The following is a 15,563-nucleotide window of genomic DNA, read 5'->3' on the forward strand; positions in this document are numbered from 1 at the left end:
GAATCAGTTTAAAATTGCTGAAAATCGATAGCTTATAATGACTCTCTGACCCTATTTGATATTGATGCTTTGAATTCTTACAATTCAAGTCCTTAAATGCAATATTTTACACCTTCACATCACATCATAACCACACAAAACCAACCACGTTGCTAATCGTCATTTGTTTTATTTTTCTCGCTCATTCCAGATTTGCAGTCGTAACAACGCCAATGCTTTCAACATCGCCATAAAACGCCAAGCAGGAAACCACCACCGTCTGCATCGGGTTGCAATCAAAAGTGCAAAAAGCAATACACACACCCTACATAAAACACATCTGTGCAGCCACCTGTCTGCCTGCATGCAGTCCACCTCTTGGGAGAAGAATTCCAAAAATGTAATGCCATATAAATAATGCATTAGAGACACACACACTTGGTTGCAATCATCATCATCGTCGAAAAAGTCGGTGAAACACTGCACTAAAACGGGGGTGCAATAAGCCAACCGCGATCCAACAGCGAACGTGTTTCGTTCGATTCATTGATAACAAAACCGCTCTCTTGCTGCTGTGCTCGGCAGACCCCAGCACGTAAGCCTTTGAACTGCAACTAGATCGTGACATCGACACGCGGTCGGGTGGTGGCGCGGAAGAGCGCGACCAAACGAAAGTGAAACACCATGGAGAAGTATGTAACCGTCGTATCGGTTGACGATCAGCAACAAGAGCATCCAAAGCAGCCATCGACAGATGTAAAAGGCAGCAAGGAAGTGTTAAATGGGGGTGTGGAAGCCATCAGCAACGGAAGCGACTCGGCGGCTGCGGTCGATTCACAGTTTGTCACAGTGCTGTCGATCAACCATGGCGGCGCTGCTGCGCTGGAGGGAGCTAGCGAACCAGAACTGGTACTGGTCTACCGATTACCCGGGGAAAGGCTTGGTTTCGGGCTCAAGTTTCAGGGTGGCACGAAAAACAACGAGAAAATCCAGCGGCTGTTCATCCAGTCGTGTGCTGAAAATAGTCCCGCCTCAAGGGTGCAGGCCAGCTGGGGCTTCCTCAGAGAGGGAGATGAGATTTTGGAGATCGATGGAGTGAGTGTGACGCGGATGACGAGGATCGAGTGCGTTAAGTGCTTGAAGGAAAGCAATTTGGCCATAAAGCTGTTGGTGAGGAATGGGGAAGGAAAAGTACAAAACTTCTTCGATGAGAATGGGGATGTTCCAGAGAAGAAAAGTGTGCCACCTCCACCGCCTCCGGTACCGCCGAGGAAATTGAACAAACGGAAGGTGGTGGAACAGCATGCTGTTGAACCTCCAGCAAAGCAGGTCGTCGAGATCGTGCATCCTCCGGATGCGGAAGTTTACTCAAACCTGTTCTCCGACGACATCAGCGATCTGATCAGCGAATCGGATGACACTGCCAGTACAATTTCTACAGTCATAGATAAAAACTCGATATGCTCAAGTCTTTCTTCGGAGGACTACACGATTTCGTCAAACCCAAGCAGTTTGGAGTTGGCGAAGGCTTTAAAGCCGTTCACGCTTCTTGAACAGGAGTTCAACCTTGAGGACAAACTTGAAACTAACTTGTTCACGTTTCAACCATCAGCAGTCAATATAGTTCAGGTTGAAGTGGGGCCACCCTCTTCCAATAATGAATACGAAAACGTCTCCATAGCAAAGGTAGACGAGAACAAGAACTACGAAAACGTCGTAATTCAGGCCAGTGATCATCACCCTCAAAACTACGAAAACGTTACAATACAGGAAGTCGTAGACGTCCATCCTTACGAGAACGTAGTCATTCCCACTTCAGATGACCAACCAGAATCAACCGTGTACGAAAACATAGACCTGAAACCGCCCCCACGCCCGGCACCTCGCCAAGGCGCTCTGGTAGAACCTAAAAGACGAGCTGCCCCACTCCCAACCGAAATCATCCCACCCCCTCGTCAGAAATCCCCCAAATTCCCACCGCAGCTCCCGCACGAGTTCAACACCATTCAAAGCTGGCTCCAGGAAGCCACCGAAGTCATCCACGAGTGCGCCCTTGCCCCCCACGCCGAGTCACCCAAAGACGACAAACGCACCGGAAGCAACGAGAGCCTTCCCCGGCTGATCGATTTCCACCCGAAAGTTTCTAGTCCTTTCAAGCCAGTCAGCAGTTCACCGCAACCCTCGACGATAATCACCGTGGACGACGCCGTCCGAGCCGATGACGACGGCCATCTCGACCCAGAACCTGAACCGACGACGGTAGTAATCAAAAAGTGCATCAAAATTAGCACCAGCAACGACGATCAAGGTCAGCTCGAAAGCTACATCGAATCGTCGTCGTCCGACAGCGACGAAGACGAGGAGAAAAGCTACGAACCGCACGCTTTCCGCCACACGCAGCAGCAACAGCAGCGGTATTACGATGCGATGGAGCACCATCAGCAGCTGTACGAGGACGAACACGAGGAAGAAGAAAGAAGGTCTTGCGATGGAAGCGGCGGCGGCGGGGGTGCTTTTGATACCTACAGTGATGAGGATGGGGAAAAGCTCGGCCCACCGGAGATTGTGGCCGGTGGGCCATCGGAGGCGTACTTCAATTTTCACTGGAGTACCACGCTGCTGCCCCCGATCGGGGAGGTGGAGGAGGAGTTTTCATCGCTGGAAAATCAGCAAAGCGGGTGAGTTGAGCATGCATAATTGATCTGAATCACATAAGTTGTAGATCTGTTGAACTTTTAACAAGCTTTCGCCAAGATCATTGAAAGTTGTATGCGATTTTGTGTGTGCCGCTGTAAATGTTTGGGGGTGGTTTTCATTCCACCGCACGGTGAATGATGCGATGCTGATGAGGAAGAAATCAGTCGATTGCGGTGTAAGTGCTAGCACGATTGCATACCTCGCAGGCGACATATTGCAGTGAAGTTAGTGACTTCGAGTAGTTAGCTATTGAAAGCTCCATCACACGTTGATGCAAACGCTTGACGCTAGAAAATTTTACTTGTTAACGAATTTATATAGGAGGACATTGTGTTTATTTTTTTTTAATTGATCCATAATACCAAAACAACACAGTGAGAATAAGTCAGGGGCAAAAAAGGTTTATATCAAGGTAAGTAAAAGGAAGGTAATCCAATATGTCAGATTGCACCATCCGCCATATTGCAAAACCTAACGACAGCTGGCAAGTTTGTTTCCAATTTTTTTCACTAGTGAGATGACAAACAAAAACTTTCAGCCCTAGCAACGTAGCAACCCCACAGAAACCATTCACGCCTAACTTTCTCAGCACTAAAATCGGACAAACTCCATGACACTCATCGTGTGTTTCCTACTTGCACAGACTGAAAATTAGCTCGTACACCCACTTAAGTAAATATTTTGCAATATTTTCGGCTTAGCAATTTCTTTTGGTTAAGAAATCACCATTGTATTCATAATTCACAAAAATGCGGGGGCACGAGCAAATTTTAAACCTGGGGGAGTATTACTCATTTTATGAGTGCCATGGAAATATGTCAACATTGGTTATCCGTGTTGAGAATGTTGTAGCCGATGCGACGCAGCAACTCTTCTGTAGCGTTCTGCAGCATATACACAAACTGGCCGGCTGTCATCTCCATCCCCCCGCAGTGTACCGCACTCCCCGCATCCACTTACTGCTTATACGCTAACACCTTCCTTAAAAACACCTTGGTTTATATGTAGTTGAATAAAGCAATATGATGATCTACTGCGCGCTACACCGCAGTAATCCTGATCTACCGGTTGAGCAAAACTGAGTTGGAATGTGATGTGTGTTGCATATACTTCTGGCGCAAATAGTTTTAAGCATAATACTTCGTCCTATCATATCGTATTTTGGTTTCACTTAACATAACTTTTAACCCTTTATAAGGCCGAGAGAACCAGTCACGGAATCCATTCGTTCTTCATTGGAATATGAAGTACATGTGGTGTAATGAACAAAAACGTTTTTATTTTCAAAAAAATCGATGGTCGATTTTGTATTAAAAAAATGGTCTAAATTTTAATTTTTTGTCAACAAAGTTTAATATGTTGTTATTTTGTGATGCGTTTATCAATCATGCTGATTTTTTAACAGGTTATTGCCCTAATATTCATGAGTAACATGTGTGGATTTGAAGTCGATTGGTCACTTATTTTCGACGATATGGCAATTTTAGTACATACCCATTTATTATAGTACATGTTTTCAAAAGGGGCCATATAGCCGAGGCGGTAAACGCACGGGTATTCAGCATGACCATGCTGAGGGTGACGGGTTCGATTCCCGGTCGGTCCAGGATCTTTTCGTAAAGGAAATTTCCTTGACTTCCTTGGGCATAGAGTATCTTTGTGCCTGCCACACGATATACACATGCAAAATGGTCATTGGCAGAGGAAGCTCTCAGTTAATAACTGTGGAAGTGCTCATAGAACACTAGGCTGAGAAGCAGGCTTTGTCCCAGGAGGACGTTACGCCAAGAAGAGGAGAGGAAGAGGAGAGGATGTTTTCAAAAGGCTGAGTTTCTAAAAGTAATGAAGCAATCAAGTTGAAATGTTGTTCACAAGTAAAAGGAATATAGACCTTTCATTCCTCATCATTCGATTTTCAATTCGCTCACCACAGCAGAAGTTTGAGCTTATAAACCTTTATGCACTCAAAAATGGCAGTTTTTTGAGAGACATTTTGTTCTAAAAAAGCCCATTCATATTTGTTATGGCTCAAAAAAATCATGAATGTCCACAAAGGCCTAATGTATCCATCAGTTAAAACAGAAGTTGGACCAGTCTGCAGACCTGGCCTTTCAGCTCGGCAAAATTTAAAATATTGCTGAAAGCATTTGGTGTGTACACATTAGCAAATTTGTGTAAAGACAGAACTTCGATCTGAGATGGCCGAGCATTGGTCTACGTGGTTTATGAACTGCCCCATAAGGGGCCGTTCATAAACCACGTAGATTTTTAGGGGGGAGGGGGGGGGGTCTCTGACCAAAGTCTACGCTTCATACAAATTTCAAAATTTTTGTATGGACAAAAGTCTACGAGGGGGGAGGGGGGCTCTGAGATGAGCAAATTTTGGTTTACGTAGTTTATGAACAGCCCCTAATCATTCATCCCTCCACTGTTTTGTATGTAGTCTTTTACCCCCAAAACAGGTGATACGTAGTTGATAATCTATGCTGGCAGCTACACGGCCACCAGCTGAGTTCAGTCTGAGAGTATCCGAGAACCTACTGGAATATAGGACATCGGATCTACAAGCGTATTTTGTCTGAAAAGTCAAGGCCCTTCTTAAACACCCATGAAACGCCTTTGAGACGCCTCTTAAAATTACTTGAAATTTTCCGCAAACTTCCTCAAACACCCTTAAAGCCTCCCTAACTGTAGAACTAGCGATATAAAAGCAAAAAAAAACCTCTCTGAAACCGCCTTAAAGCTCACCTTCAGCATGTGAACCCCCTTAAAACCTTTATAAATTCTCCTAAAATTCTCTTGAAATGCTTCAATACTTTTTTTTCAGCGCTTTCAAACCTTATAAATTATAAAACAAGCACCAACAAGATACACCTCACTGGAAGTTGGCAAAGTTATCCGGTCGGAACGGGAATCGATTCTTTGGTTTGGGCTTTTTACACTTGATGAGGGGTGATTCTTGTTTGACGGATCTTGCCGACAGCCCATGCAGCAACACAGTAGCCGAAAATTTCAGTTCATTGCTCCCGAATTGTCAAACATTTTCACCATGAACTTTTCCGGCTAGTAAATAACATTTGTCGAAATTCAAAATTTATTTCGTTTTAGATTTGTGATCGTTGCCCGCCACCTTAAACTCCTGGACTCCTGGTTCACTTTTACTACCGAGGCTTCGCAAAATGACGAAAAACAATGGATTACGATTGAAGTATTTTATAACGACATTCCTATCGTCCATATGGCGCTAATTAGTGTATGGTGTCAGTGCGGGGGCCGTGATGATGCTGCCTGGTGCCTTGCTACTGCCCGATCGTCCCAACCTTGCCGGAATTGCACGAGTTGTAATATGCGGACCCGGAACACCTTCACTTTGTCCTCATGATCTTGGTGTGGTTTCGCTTCACTGACCAGGGTTACACGCGGAATTCCCGGCTGTTCTGTTTGGCAAGATATGTTCATCGGAGTCACTCTGTGAATCTGGAATACCTTCGCTTCCTATTTGACCTGGTTCCCTTCCGAAACATGGACTTTTCTTCAATTTCCGTCTGTACGGATTTACTCCTCTTTGTCACCGGGTTGTGGGTCGTGTAGGTGTCCGTATAGGATTATATCAGGAATTCTCACCGAGAATAGCTTCACGAATTTCCACAGATGATTGCTCCAGGAAGTCCCACTAATGGAATCGGGAGGGAATTCCTGCACCAATCCCTGATTCGACTTCCTGGGGAAATCATCGCATCGGTTGGACTTTCAGAACCAATCCTCGGTGGGAATTTCTGGAGGAGTTCCCGGAGGGAATTACTGGATAAATCTCCGGTCGAATATCATGGGAAATCTCTGGTGGGAATTCCAGATGGAATCTCCATAGCGAACTTCTGAAGGAATCTAAAATTCCCATTGAACAAGTTTACTATTTCCAAGACTATTTCCTTCCTAGAAACCTCCAGCAGTTTCCCTCGCGGAATTCTAAAGCAGATCATTCCGAGAATCCTGTGGTATTTTTTTTTCAATCCTTATGAACCAATAAAACCTCCAACAATTCAACATCTGGAGGTAATCCCAAGAAGTAACTCCTAATGCTCCCGATCCGAAGGAATCTCCATGAAGAGGAGTAGAAACTTCCTGGAGTTTATTTTTGGGGCTTTTCCACCATTTCTATCCAAGAATCCTACTAAGAATTCCCCCACCAAATCCGTTCCGGGAATCTTCAAGCAATTCTTTCAAAACTGCAACCATTTTTTAAGGACGCCGCATTGTATTTATTTTGCTGGTAACAATGGTAACATCAGGTGAAAATTTTTGACAAATCTGGAGCAATGAACTGAAATTTTCGGCAACTGTGATGCTGCAAGGGCTGTCGGCAAGATCCGTCATCACTACAGCGTAAAAAGCTGGATAATAGTGGGCGTTTACCTGGTACTAGTTTATTGTTGAACTATTCTTTCGACCATTTGTTTTATTTATTTCCTTATTTCGCCCTTTTGTCCTTTCGACCTTCAGCGTTATCATCTTCAACATTTTGACGTTCGACCTTTTGTTATGCTTCCCCTCTGAAGCTCCCCCAAGCTCACCTAAGAATCTGTGAATCCCTCCCGAACCCCCTTAAAATCTTCTTAAAGCTTTGAAATTTCCTGAAGCGCTTTGAAATGCTTCTGAAACTCCCTCGATTCTGACATGAGAGCCTGATAAACACCCTCTGGAATCTCCTGCAATACTCTGAAATCCCCAAGAAACCCTCCTGAAGCTCACCTGAGAGCCTGACAAACTCCCTAAAAATTCTCTGAAACGCTCTGAAATGCCTTGAAACACCTCCCCTGTCCTTCTGAAATTTCACCATAGAATTTCCTAACCGCTCACCCTCCTTAAACTGCTTTGCTGGATGTCATGATTCCTTTATGATAATAAACTGAGTCCATTTGGCTTAAACTTATATGTGTGCATCCCCGACTCAGCACCTACATGGAGGTTCCAGTGTATTTTAGATTTTAATATGACATTTTAGCCTTTCGATATTTTTTTTAGCCTTTTGTATGTATTTTGCCTTCTATAATTCAAGCCTTCTGTGTTTTAGCCTTTCATAGGAAACCATTCTTTGTTGGTGCTTGTACGAACACATTAGATTTCACAAGGTGTTCATGAGTTGTTGGTTGATAGTGAACCATGATCGACTATTTTTGGCAAATTATTGATGGCTACGCTAGGTACTTTACTGGCACTGTTCGATTTGAGTCTTTAGTTTTGAGATTCCTGTAAGAATGGTCTTATACTACTACTAGTACGTTGTGAAGATTTTTTTTTGGATTCCTCTAAGATTCATCAAAACGTTTCTTCTGAAATTAACCCACATGTTTTTTTTTCTAATTTCTTCCAATAGCTTTCTCTATAATTTCCTAAGCCTTCGTGAATTCTTTCATGAGTTTTTTTTAGGTTCTTATTTTAGGTAAGGGTAAAAGGGTTCTTTTACGGACCCCTCATAAGTTCTTTTGGGATTCCTCGAGAGATTTATTCTGAGATCTCGTTAATACAGATAAAAAGAAAATATAGGGTAATTCGCCAATTGTTGAACACTACCCAAATGTTGAACAGTTTTTGAAAATGTTATTATAAATTTAACTTAAGTAATTTTTCAACAACGTAAACGTATGATGTAGATGCGTATACATGTGTGTCATGATATTGCTCCAATAAAGTTACAAAGTTATACATATTTTACGTCAAAAATATCGATTGAAAATGTTGTACCGCTGATGACACGAAAACTGCACAATTCTTAAGATTAATTTTAAGAAATTGCTGTTACGAAATAAGCTTTGTTGGCAAATCGACCACAAATATCAAAGTCACACCATATTTACAATAACTGGAAGGATGTCATTAACAGTTTAACATTGTTTAAAATCACATTTTCATTGTTATTTCATTTGAAAAAAATATTTTTCTTATCACACTATCATTATGCATCTAGGATCCAATTGTTGAACACTGGCATAACCTACGATGTTAGCATGCCTGCTAGATTTTTTTTTTTCACTTTACCTTTTTCAGGAGCGACTCACGGGTTTTCAAAGGATTTCAGGGTCGTTCCAGGGGTGTTCTAGGGGGTTGAGTGGGTCCCATGGGTTTCCAGGAGTGTTTCAGGGGCTTTGAAAGGCGTTCTTTTCTTCTGTCGTTTTCGCTTCTAGTCAAATGTTTTAGCCATCTTTTTTGCATTTGGTTATGTTCATAACGATTTTAGTCCACTAGAGCTCTCTTCAAATGGGAAGCGATTCCTTGGGAACGTCCATAAATAACGTCACGTTTTGAGGGGGAGGGGGGTTCAGCAATGTGTGACGACCCATACAAAAAAATCAGAGGTCTTATACAAACAGTCTGACATAGGGGGAGAGGGCGGGGTTGTCTCTTTAAAATGGACATTTTTTCGTGACGTAATTTATTGACGCTCCCTCATTTGAATGAATTGTCACTCAAATGACTAACTGGGCACAAAACACGAAAAACTCGAAAAAAATTCCGCCGGAGTGAAAAATTATCCGATGTCGGGTCAAAGTCGAGTCAAATTTTATCAAATGTTGGACCACTGTTGGACCCACCGAGTGTGCTATAGAACTTCGTCCGGGTGCCAGTTCGCGCGTTGCTTCGGTGGTTCGATTTTTCTTTTTCTATTCCGAAGTGAGTGTTTCGACGGCGGCGGACCCAGCGTGCATCAGTGTGCTATAGAATTTCGTCCGGGTGCCAGTTCGCGCGCGTTTGCTTCGGTGGTTCGATTTTTTTTTTTCCTTTTCTATTTTGTATTCCGAAGTGAGCGTGCGTGAGTGTGCGGTGGACGCGTCGTGGTCGTGGATCGAGTCGGTTCCGAATTTTATGCTTCCCTTTGCGCTAGTTCCCAATAAACTTTTAGTTGAAAATAGATATTTTCTTTTATTTTTTGCATTTACACAAAAGAATGAAAAGTGTGAGTTCGGTGAGGCGAGGTCGAAAAAATCCGAGCGCCGACAAGTGAGTCGCGTTCAGAGTATTTCTGTGTGGAATAGACTGAAAGGTTTCTGCTCCCAAGTGGAGTGGAGACGCGCGATAGAATTTTCTTTTTGGGTAGTTTTTGCGACGAAAAGTGGTCGGTTGTTAACGGCGGTTTGTGTATATTGATCCATTGTCAAATCATATCACCAACCATAGGTGACTCCCGGACTGATAATGTACCTTACCCTACTAACAAAAAAAATCCTTCCTGAGACAAACGTGGAGATGCAGTGATTCGCGGTCTTTTTAACAACGTTTGTCTTACTAACATTCCCTCCCATTCTCGATGACCGTAAGGACGTGGCCGGCGCCGTTATTGACCCTATTAAAGTTGAGAGCTCTCGAACTGTGTACATTGAGAATAGTAAGCTAGTCCTAAGTCCTATTCATTGGTTCCTTGAGCAATTTCGAATGTTCTGGTCAATCACGGAGTAGCAACTACGAATTGTGCGGTCATCTATTCTCATGCTCATGCTCATGCTCATGTTGGACCACTGTTGGACCCACCTCGGATAACTGTTGGGTCTATGTTGGGTTTGGTGGGGAAAATAAAAACAGGTCAATGATAGGTTTATGTCGGGTTATACGTCATCAATTACGAACAAAACTTGCACCGTTCAACAATTGGCGAGAATCGTCCAACATTAGGATGAGCTAGCTTATGGAAGCGTTCAACATTTGGGTTACAGACTTCCCATACAAATATTGTATTTTCTCTTAGAAAATGAAATTTAAGGGAATACAAATTAAATGGGAAGTATAATGAATGAGTGGATCTAGACGTTCACTGGATATTTTTCAACTGAAGTGGAATTATGCACGGAAAAACAAACAAAAACAAAAATGCCAGTACTAACCGTTCAACAATTGGCGAATTACCCTATATTCTGTGACTTTCTGAAGTTTCAACGAGGATTCATTCAGAAATCCCACCAGGAATCGAAATTTCTTTACCTTAATTCAGGGTGTCTATTACCTGAAAAAAAAAAACACCTAGAAACCGGGAATCCTCCGGGAATTTTATTTGACAGCGAAAAACCCTCAATACTTCGGGAATATCTTGAACATTCAAAGAAATTTACATCGACAACAAAATAAAACATTGCGCTCATTGGGTTGTATGAATGAATAAAAAAAATAGCTAACTTCTTTTAGATCGATTCAGAAGGTTCACTACATTGCCACTGTCAAAACAAATATGTTTCTCGTAAAGCCGAGAGAAGCTTGTGGTACTGTGACGACGCTAAAGATTTCTCCGAATGGCATATTTAAAAACCTGTTCCGGATTGTTACTGGTATTTTACCAACAATTCTTTCTGTGATTCTTCCTAGTGAATCTTCCAGGATTCCTTAATTCCGACCGATTTCTTTTGAAATTTGTCACGAGAATCCTATAGAATTTCCTCTCAAAATTCCTTCCGTAGGGTTTTCCGGTGTTTCGAAAAAAAAAGTTCGTTGGATTTTTTCAGGGGGATGGTAACATAAGGCTGAATTTCAAAAGGCTGAATGCACATAAGGCTGAATACAAAAGGCTGAAATTATGGATATGTAACAAAAGGCTGAAATTACAAAAGGCTGAAATAACAAAAGACTGAAAACATGGCAAATTCCAAAACTTGAAATATGCATAATAATGAACTCTGTAGAATATGAGCTGAGGGTTTAATGATTTAAAAGATGGTATTACACAAGGTATTATATTTTCCGGAATACTATTCCCCGGAGTGGCATTTGCCGAAATGTCGTTCCCGTTGGTGCTGTGTCATTATGCCGAAGGATATCAGGCCTCAAATACCACTAAGGCGAATGGGTTATAATGATTTTAATGCTAAGGAGGTTTACTAGGCAGCCTAGTTGAATGGTTAAATTATGATCTATGCATTTACCTCGAAAGAACACCCTTTCTAAAAAAGCGGGAAAAATATCTGATGGAAGAGTAAGTATTGTGGCCGCAAATAGTACAGTATAACGACCAAGCGGAAAGGTTTGATGATAATATCTGCATACTAATAACTCTCCCGTGAGTGATTTTTCCTTCTATTAAAAATAGGCTGTTCTTTTGAGGTATTTGCATATATTCAGTGTTGGCATTCTTACCCATGTGTAAAATACAGCGAGCTTCTGCGTGCGCATATTTCTTAAAAATGATTCATCGGAGATTTCCCCTTCTTTTGAACATAGGCTGTTCTTATTGTGTTTGAATGCTATAGCTGCATCTTTTTTTTCATCAAAGGTTTTCCTTCTTTTAAAATGTTGTAAGCACCATATTTTAAGTTCAGGTGTTGAAGCTGCTTACTTTTTACCAGATGTTTCTCCTTCTTATAAAATAGGCTATTCTTACAAGCAGTATTGTATTCGAACAGAACGTGACCCAAAAATGAACTGAACACTTTAAATTTATTGGTCGACAAAGCATTGAACTTGCCTGTCAGAGCTTTTGCTGCTTAAGAGCGCCCGCTTGGTTGCCATTCGACTCTGAGTTCACATGCGCTTATCTTGATCATTAAACCCTATGTGTCTTCTTTCCTAGGACTAGAACCTTGTGTCGCATCTACATGTTTGGACGTTATTATGTTATGTCAGGGAAATGCATCATAGATCCTTTGGTAAGACATTGTGGTCTCGGATATTGAAATACAGCTCCAGGAATTTAGATTTTTCGAAACACACGATGGTCGGACTGGTTCACTCTTCAAGAGATTGAATTAGCCCAAAAGATTGCCAAAATTGTTTTTGCAGATTTTTTTTTGCAGATTTTCTCTGGATTTTCCTAGAACTCTCTCCGGAATCCTTATGGAAGCCGAGATTCTGGGTACTCCTTCTTAAATTTCTTGATTAGTTGCTCCCAAAGTTCTTGCAGGGATCTTTCCAGGATTTTTTCAACGTCTCTTGGGATAACTTACGGAATTTTCTGTGAAAGGTGTAAGGTCGAATCTTGCGAGAAACTCCGCAAAATCTATTGGAAAAATCCCCAAAAGAAATCCTGGGAAAAACTGGGACATGTAAAAAAAGCTCTGAAAGTAAACCCGGGAGGAAATGTTGAGGAAGAAGGAATTCTGGGAACCTCCATCCCTGAATGAACTTCGAGCGAAATTCAAGGAAATCCAAGAGAAATATCGGAAACTTCTTTGGAAGAAAAGTCTGTCAACGAAAAAAAATTCTAATGAAAATTTTGATGAATTTCGGAAGAATCACTGCGAGAAATTCAACGAGATACTCTGGAAGAATATCGGGAAACCCTCTGGAAGGAATCCCGGTAACAACTCTTAGAAATTCTGAAAAAAAAAAACACTGACAAATCTCGGAAAGAGCGAGAATTCGGTGAGAAACTACGAAGGAATTTAAAATAGGAATTACTTTAGAACACCAAGAAGAAATCCGGGAATGGGTGAAAGGGAGAATTATTCAGATAATTTAGAGAAAAATCCTCAACGGGATTTCGGATAAAACTCTGGATAAATATGCTAAACAAATCGATGAAGGAATTCCTTATCATTGAAAGAGGTCTTGAGAAGTATCAATCGAAATGGCCAAAATGTTCGGTACCCGTTTTCCAGTTTTTCGTAGGATTTCATTGCTATCTCAACATTACTACACCACCCGTTCAAGATCATGGAAGTCCAGTTTCAAAGCTGATTAAGAAATCTTATGGTTATATGGTCTGTAAAATTACTTATTGGGACCTGAAAATTTTTCCTGCTTTTTTTAGAATATTTGTATTAAAAAAAAAAACGGAGGGAATCAAAGCTTGATGTTGACGCAAGATACTCTTAAAAAAACAAAATATCCCTTAACCGAATTTTGTAGGAAGGAGTTTTGCAAAAAAGTTCTTGATAATAAATATCACCCACTTTTCAATCAATTCATAAATAAAAAAGCTCAAATTTCATAAAACTCTAGTATTTTTCATGAACTATACAGAAATATCCTCAGAAATTAAGTTAAAATTTTAGAGGAAAATACGTCAGAGTGATCATCAAAAATTAGACCAAATCGCTGAATTAAAATAGAGTTTACAAACTTCAAAAATTCTCTGGGAAAAGTCTGGAAAACTCAGGGCCTTTTATTTTGTTATGAATAGACAACCTGCAATTAATCCAGAGGTTCCTTCTACGTTTCAACTAGGAGCTCCTCTGGAAATTTCTTCTCAAGTGCCTCCGGGCCCGGGTCTATTTTCAGAAGCTTCCATGGGAATTCTTGCGTTATTTTTTTTTTTTTAGAAATTTCTCCAGAAATTCCTGCAGCAGTTTCTTCTGGGGTTCCTCCAGAAGTTTTTTTTTATTCGTAAATTTTAGCTCATGCTAATTCTTCACACGTTTCCCCAGAAGTGCTTTGTTATGTGTTACTCCATCAGCAGTTTTTTCTAAAGTTCTTCAAAAATTACTTTTTTTCAGTATTCTCCCAGGATTTTTTTTTCAAAGATTAATACAATAATATCTCCAGGAGTTTCTTCTATGATTACTGCAGTAGCTCTTCTTAAATTCATTCCACGCTTCATATTTGAATTCCTCCAAGAGCTTCTGTTATATTTTCTTCAAAATCGTTTTTGGAAGTTTTTGACGGTTTTCTACTGTGTTTCCTCCAACAGTTTCTGCTAAGAATACTCCAGTGGAGAATCGCGATGCAAATTTTTTTCGAAGAAGAAAAATTACCTACACTACTAGGCAGCAAGAAATTTTTTTTGCTTCGGAATTTACACACATAAGTTCATTATGGATATTTTCCAGGGGTTTCTTCAAAATTTCCTTTGCATTACATTGCAATGATCTGACAAACCAGGAGCAGGAGAATACACGCTCCTTATTTTTCAAATCAGCATTGCCATGATTTGCGCCTATCGTTTCCAGAAAATACTGCATCTTGCAGACCACACACATGCACGAAAAAGACGGATAATATATTCTACTTTATCGATCTTGTTGCCGTCTTTTTCATGCTCATGTTCTTAAAGATCATCATTGCGTACGTGAGTTTTCAAAAGCATGCTTTGAAATAGTAGTTTACGCAACAAGGTGCAGAATGAAGATTTTTACAGTACGAGTCGGCAAGCCTCGTTGGATAATTACGACGAGTGCTGTAAAAATCGAGTTCTGCACCGACTTGCGTACAACGTTTTTTGCAATTTCAGAAATTACCGCTTGTGGTTAGTTTTAACAAAACTTTCCCATCAAATTGCACACTGATTTTCATAGTCTTGTTTAAGAAAAACTGATCATAGCAGGTTATACGGTGTAGTTGTCACAATTTTCAAAACTGCGTCCAGAAAGCATCAAGAAGTTAATAAAACCTGAAAACAGTGCTGTAATAGTTCATTACGCAACGCAAATCAGTGCTGTAATGAACCATTACAGCACTGTTTATTTGGTGCGGGAAATTAGGCCTTTTCCTGTCAGATTTGCGTGAGGTAAAACAGCCTATTACGATGAGAAATTGCAAAATAGTAGTTTACGCAACAAGGTGCAGAATGAAGATTTTTACAGCACGAGTTGTACACTTATCCAACGAGGCTTGCCGAGTTGGATAAGTACGACAAGTGCTGTAAAAATCGAGTTCTGCACCGAGATGCGTACAACGTTTTTTGTAATTTCATAAATTACCACTTGAGGATAGTTTTTAACAAAACTTTTACATCAAACTGCACACTGATGTTCATAGCCATGTTTAAGAAAGCCTGATCATAGCAGGTTAAACTGTGCAGTTGTCACAATTTTTCAAACCTGCGTCCAGAAAGCATCAAGAAGTTGATCAAAAACAAAAACAGTGCTGTAATGGTTCATTACGCAACGCAAATCAGTGCTGTAATGAACTATTACAGCACTGATAATTTGGTGTGGGAAAGTAGGCCTTTTCCTGTCAGATTTGCGTGAGGT

General features: G+C 41.0%; 1 protein-coding gene across 4 annotated transcripts in view; it reads left to right on the top strand.

Annotated features, from left to right (window-relative positions):
* LOC109426944 (titin-like) overlaps window positions 1–2,900 on the top strand; it is a 202,133-nt gene extending 199,233 nt beyond the window's left edge. For all 4 annotated transcript variants that reach the window (XM_062842890.1, XM_062842888.1, XM_062842887.1 and 1 more), the window contains one exon: window positions 191–2,900. In XM_062842890.1, the coding sequence (XP_062698874.1) occupies window positions 664–2,661 (1,998 nt within the window). In that variant the 5' untranslated portion in view covers window positions 191–663 and the 3' untranslated portion in view covers window positions 2,662–2,900. The remainder of the gene's footprint in view (window positions 1–190) is intronic.
* The last annotated feature ends 12,663 nt before the right edge of the window (window positions 2,901–15,563 follow it).

This window comes from Aedes albopictus, chromosome 3 (genome assembly GCF_035046485.1).
Source record: "Aedes albopictus strain Foshan chromosome 3, AalbF5, whole genome shotgun sequence".
Classification (NCBI taxonomy): Eukaryota; Metazoa; Arthropoda; class Insecta; order Diptera; family Culicidae; genus Aedes; species Aedes albopictus.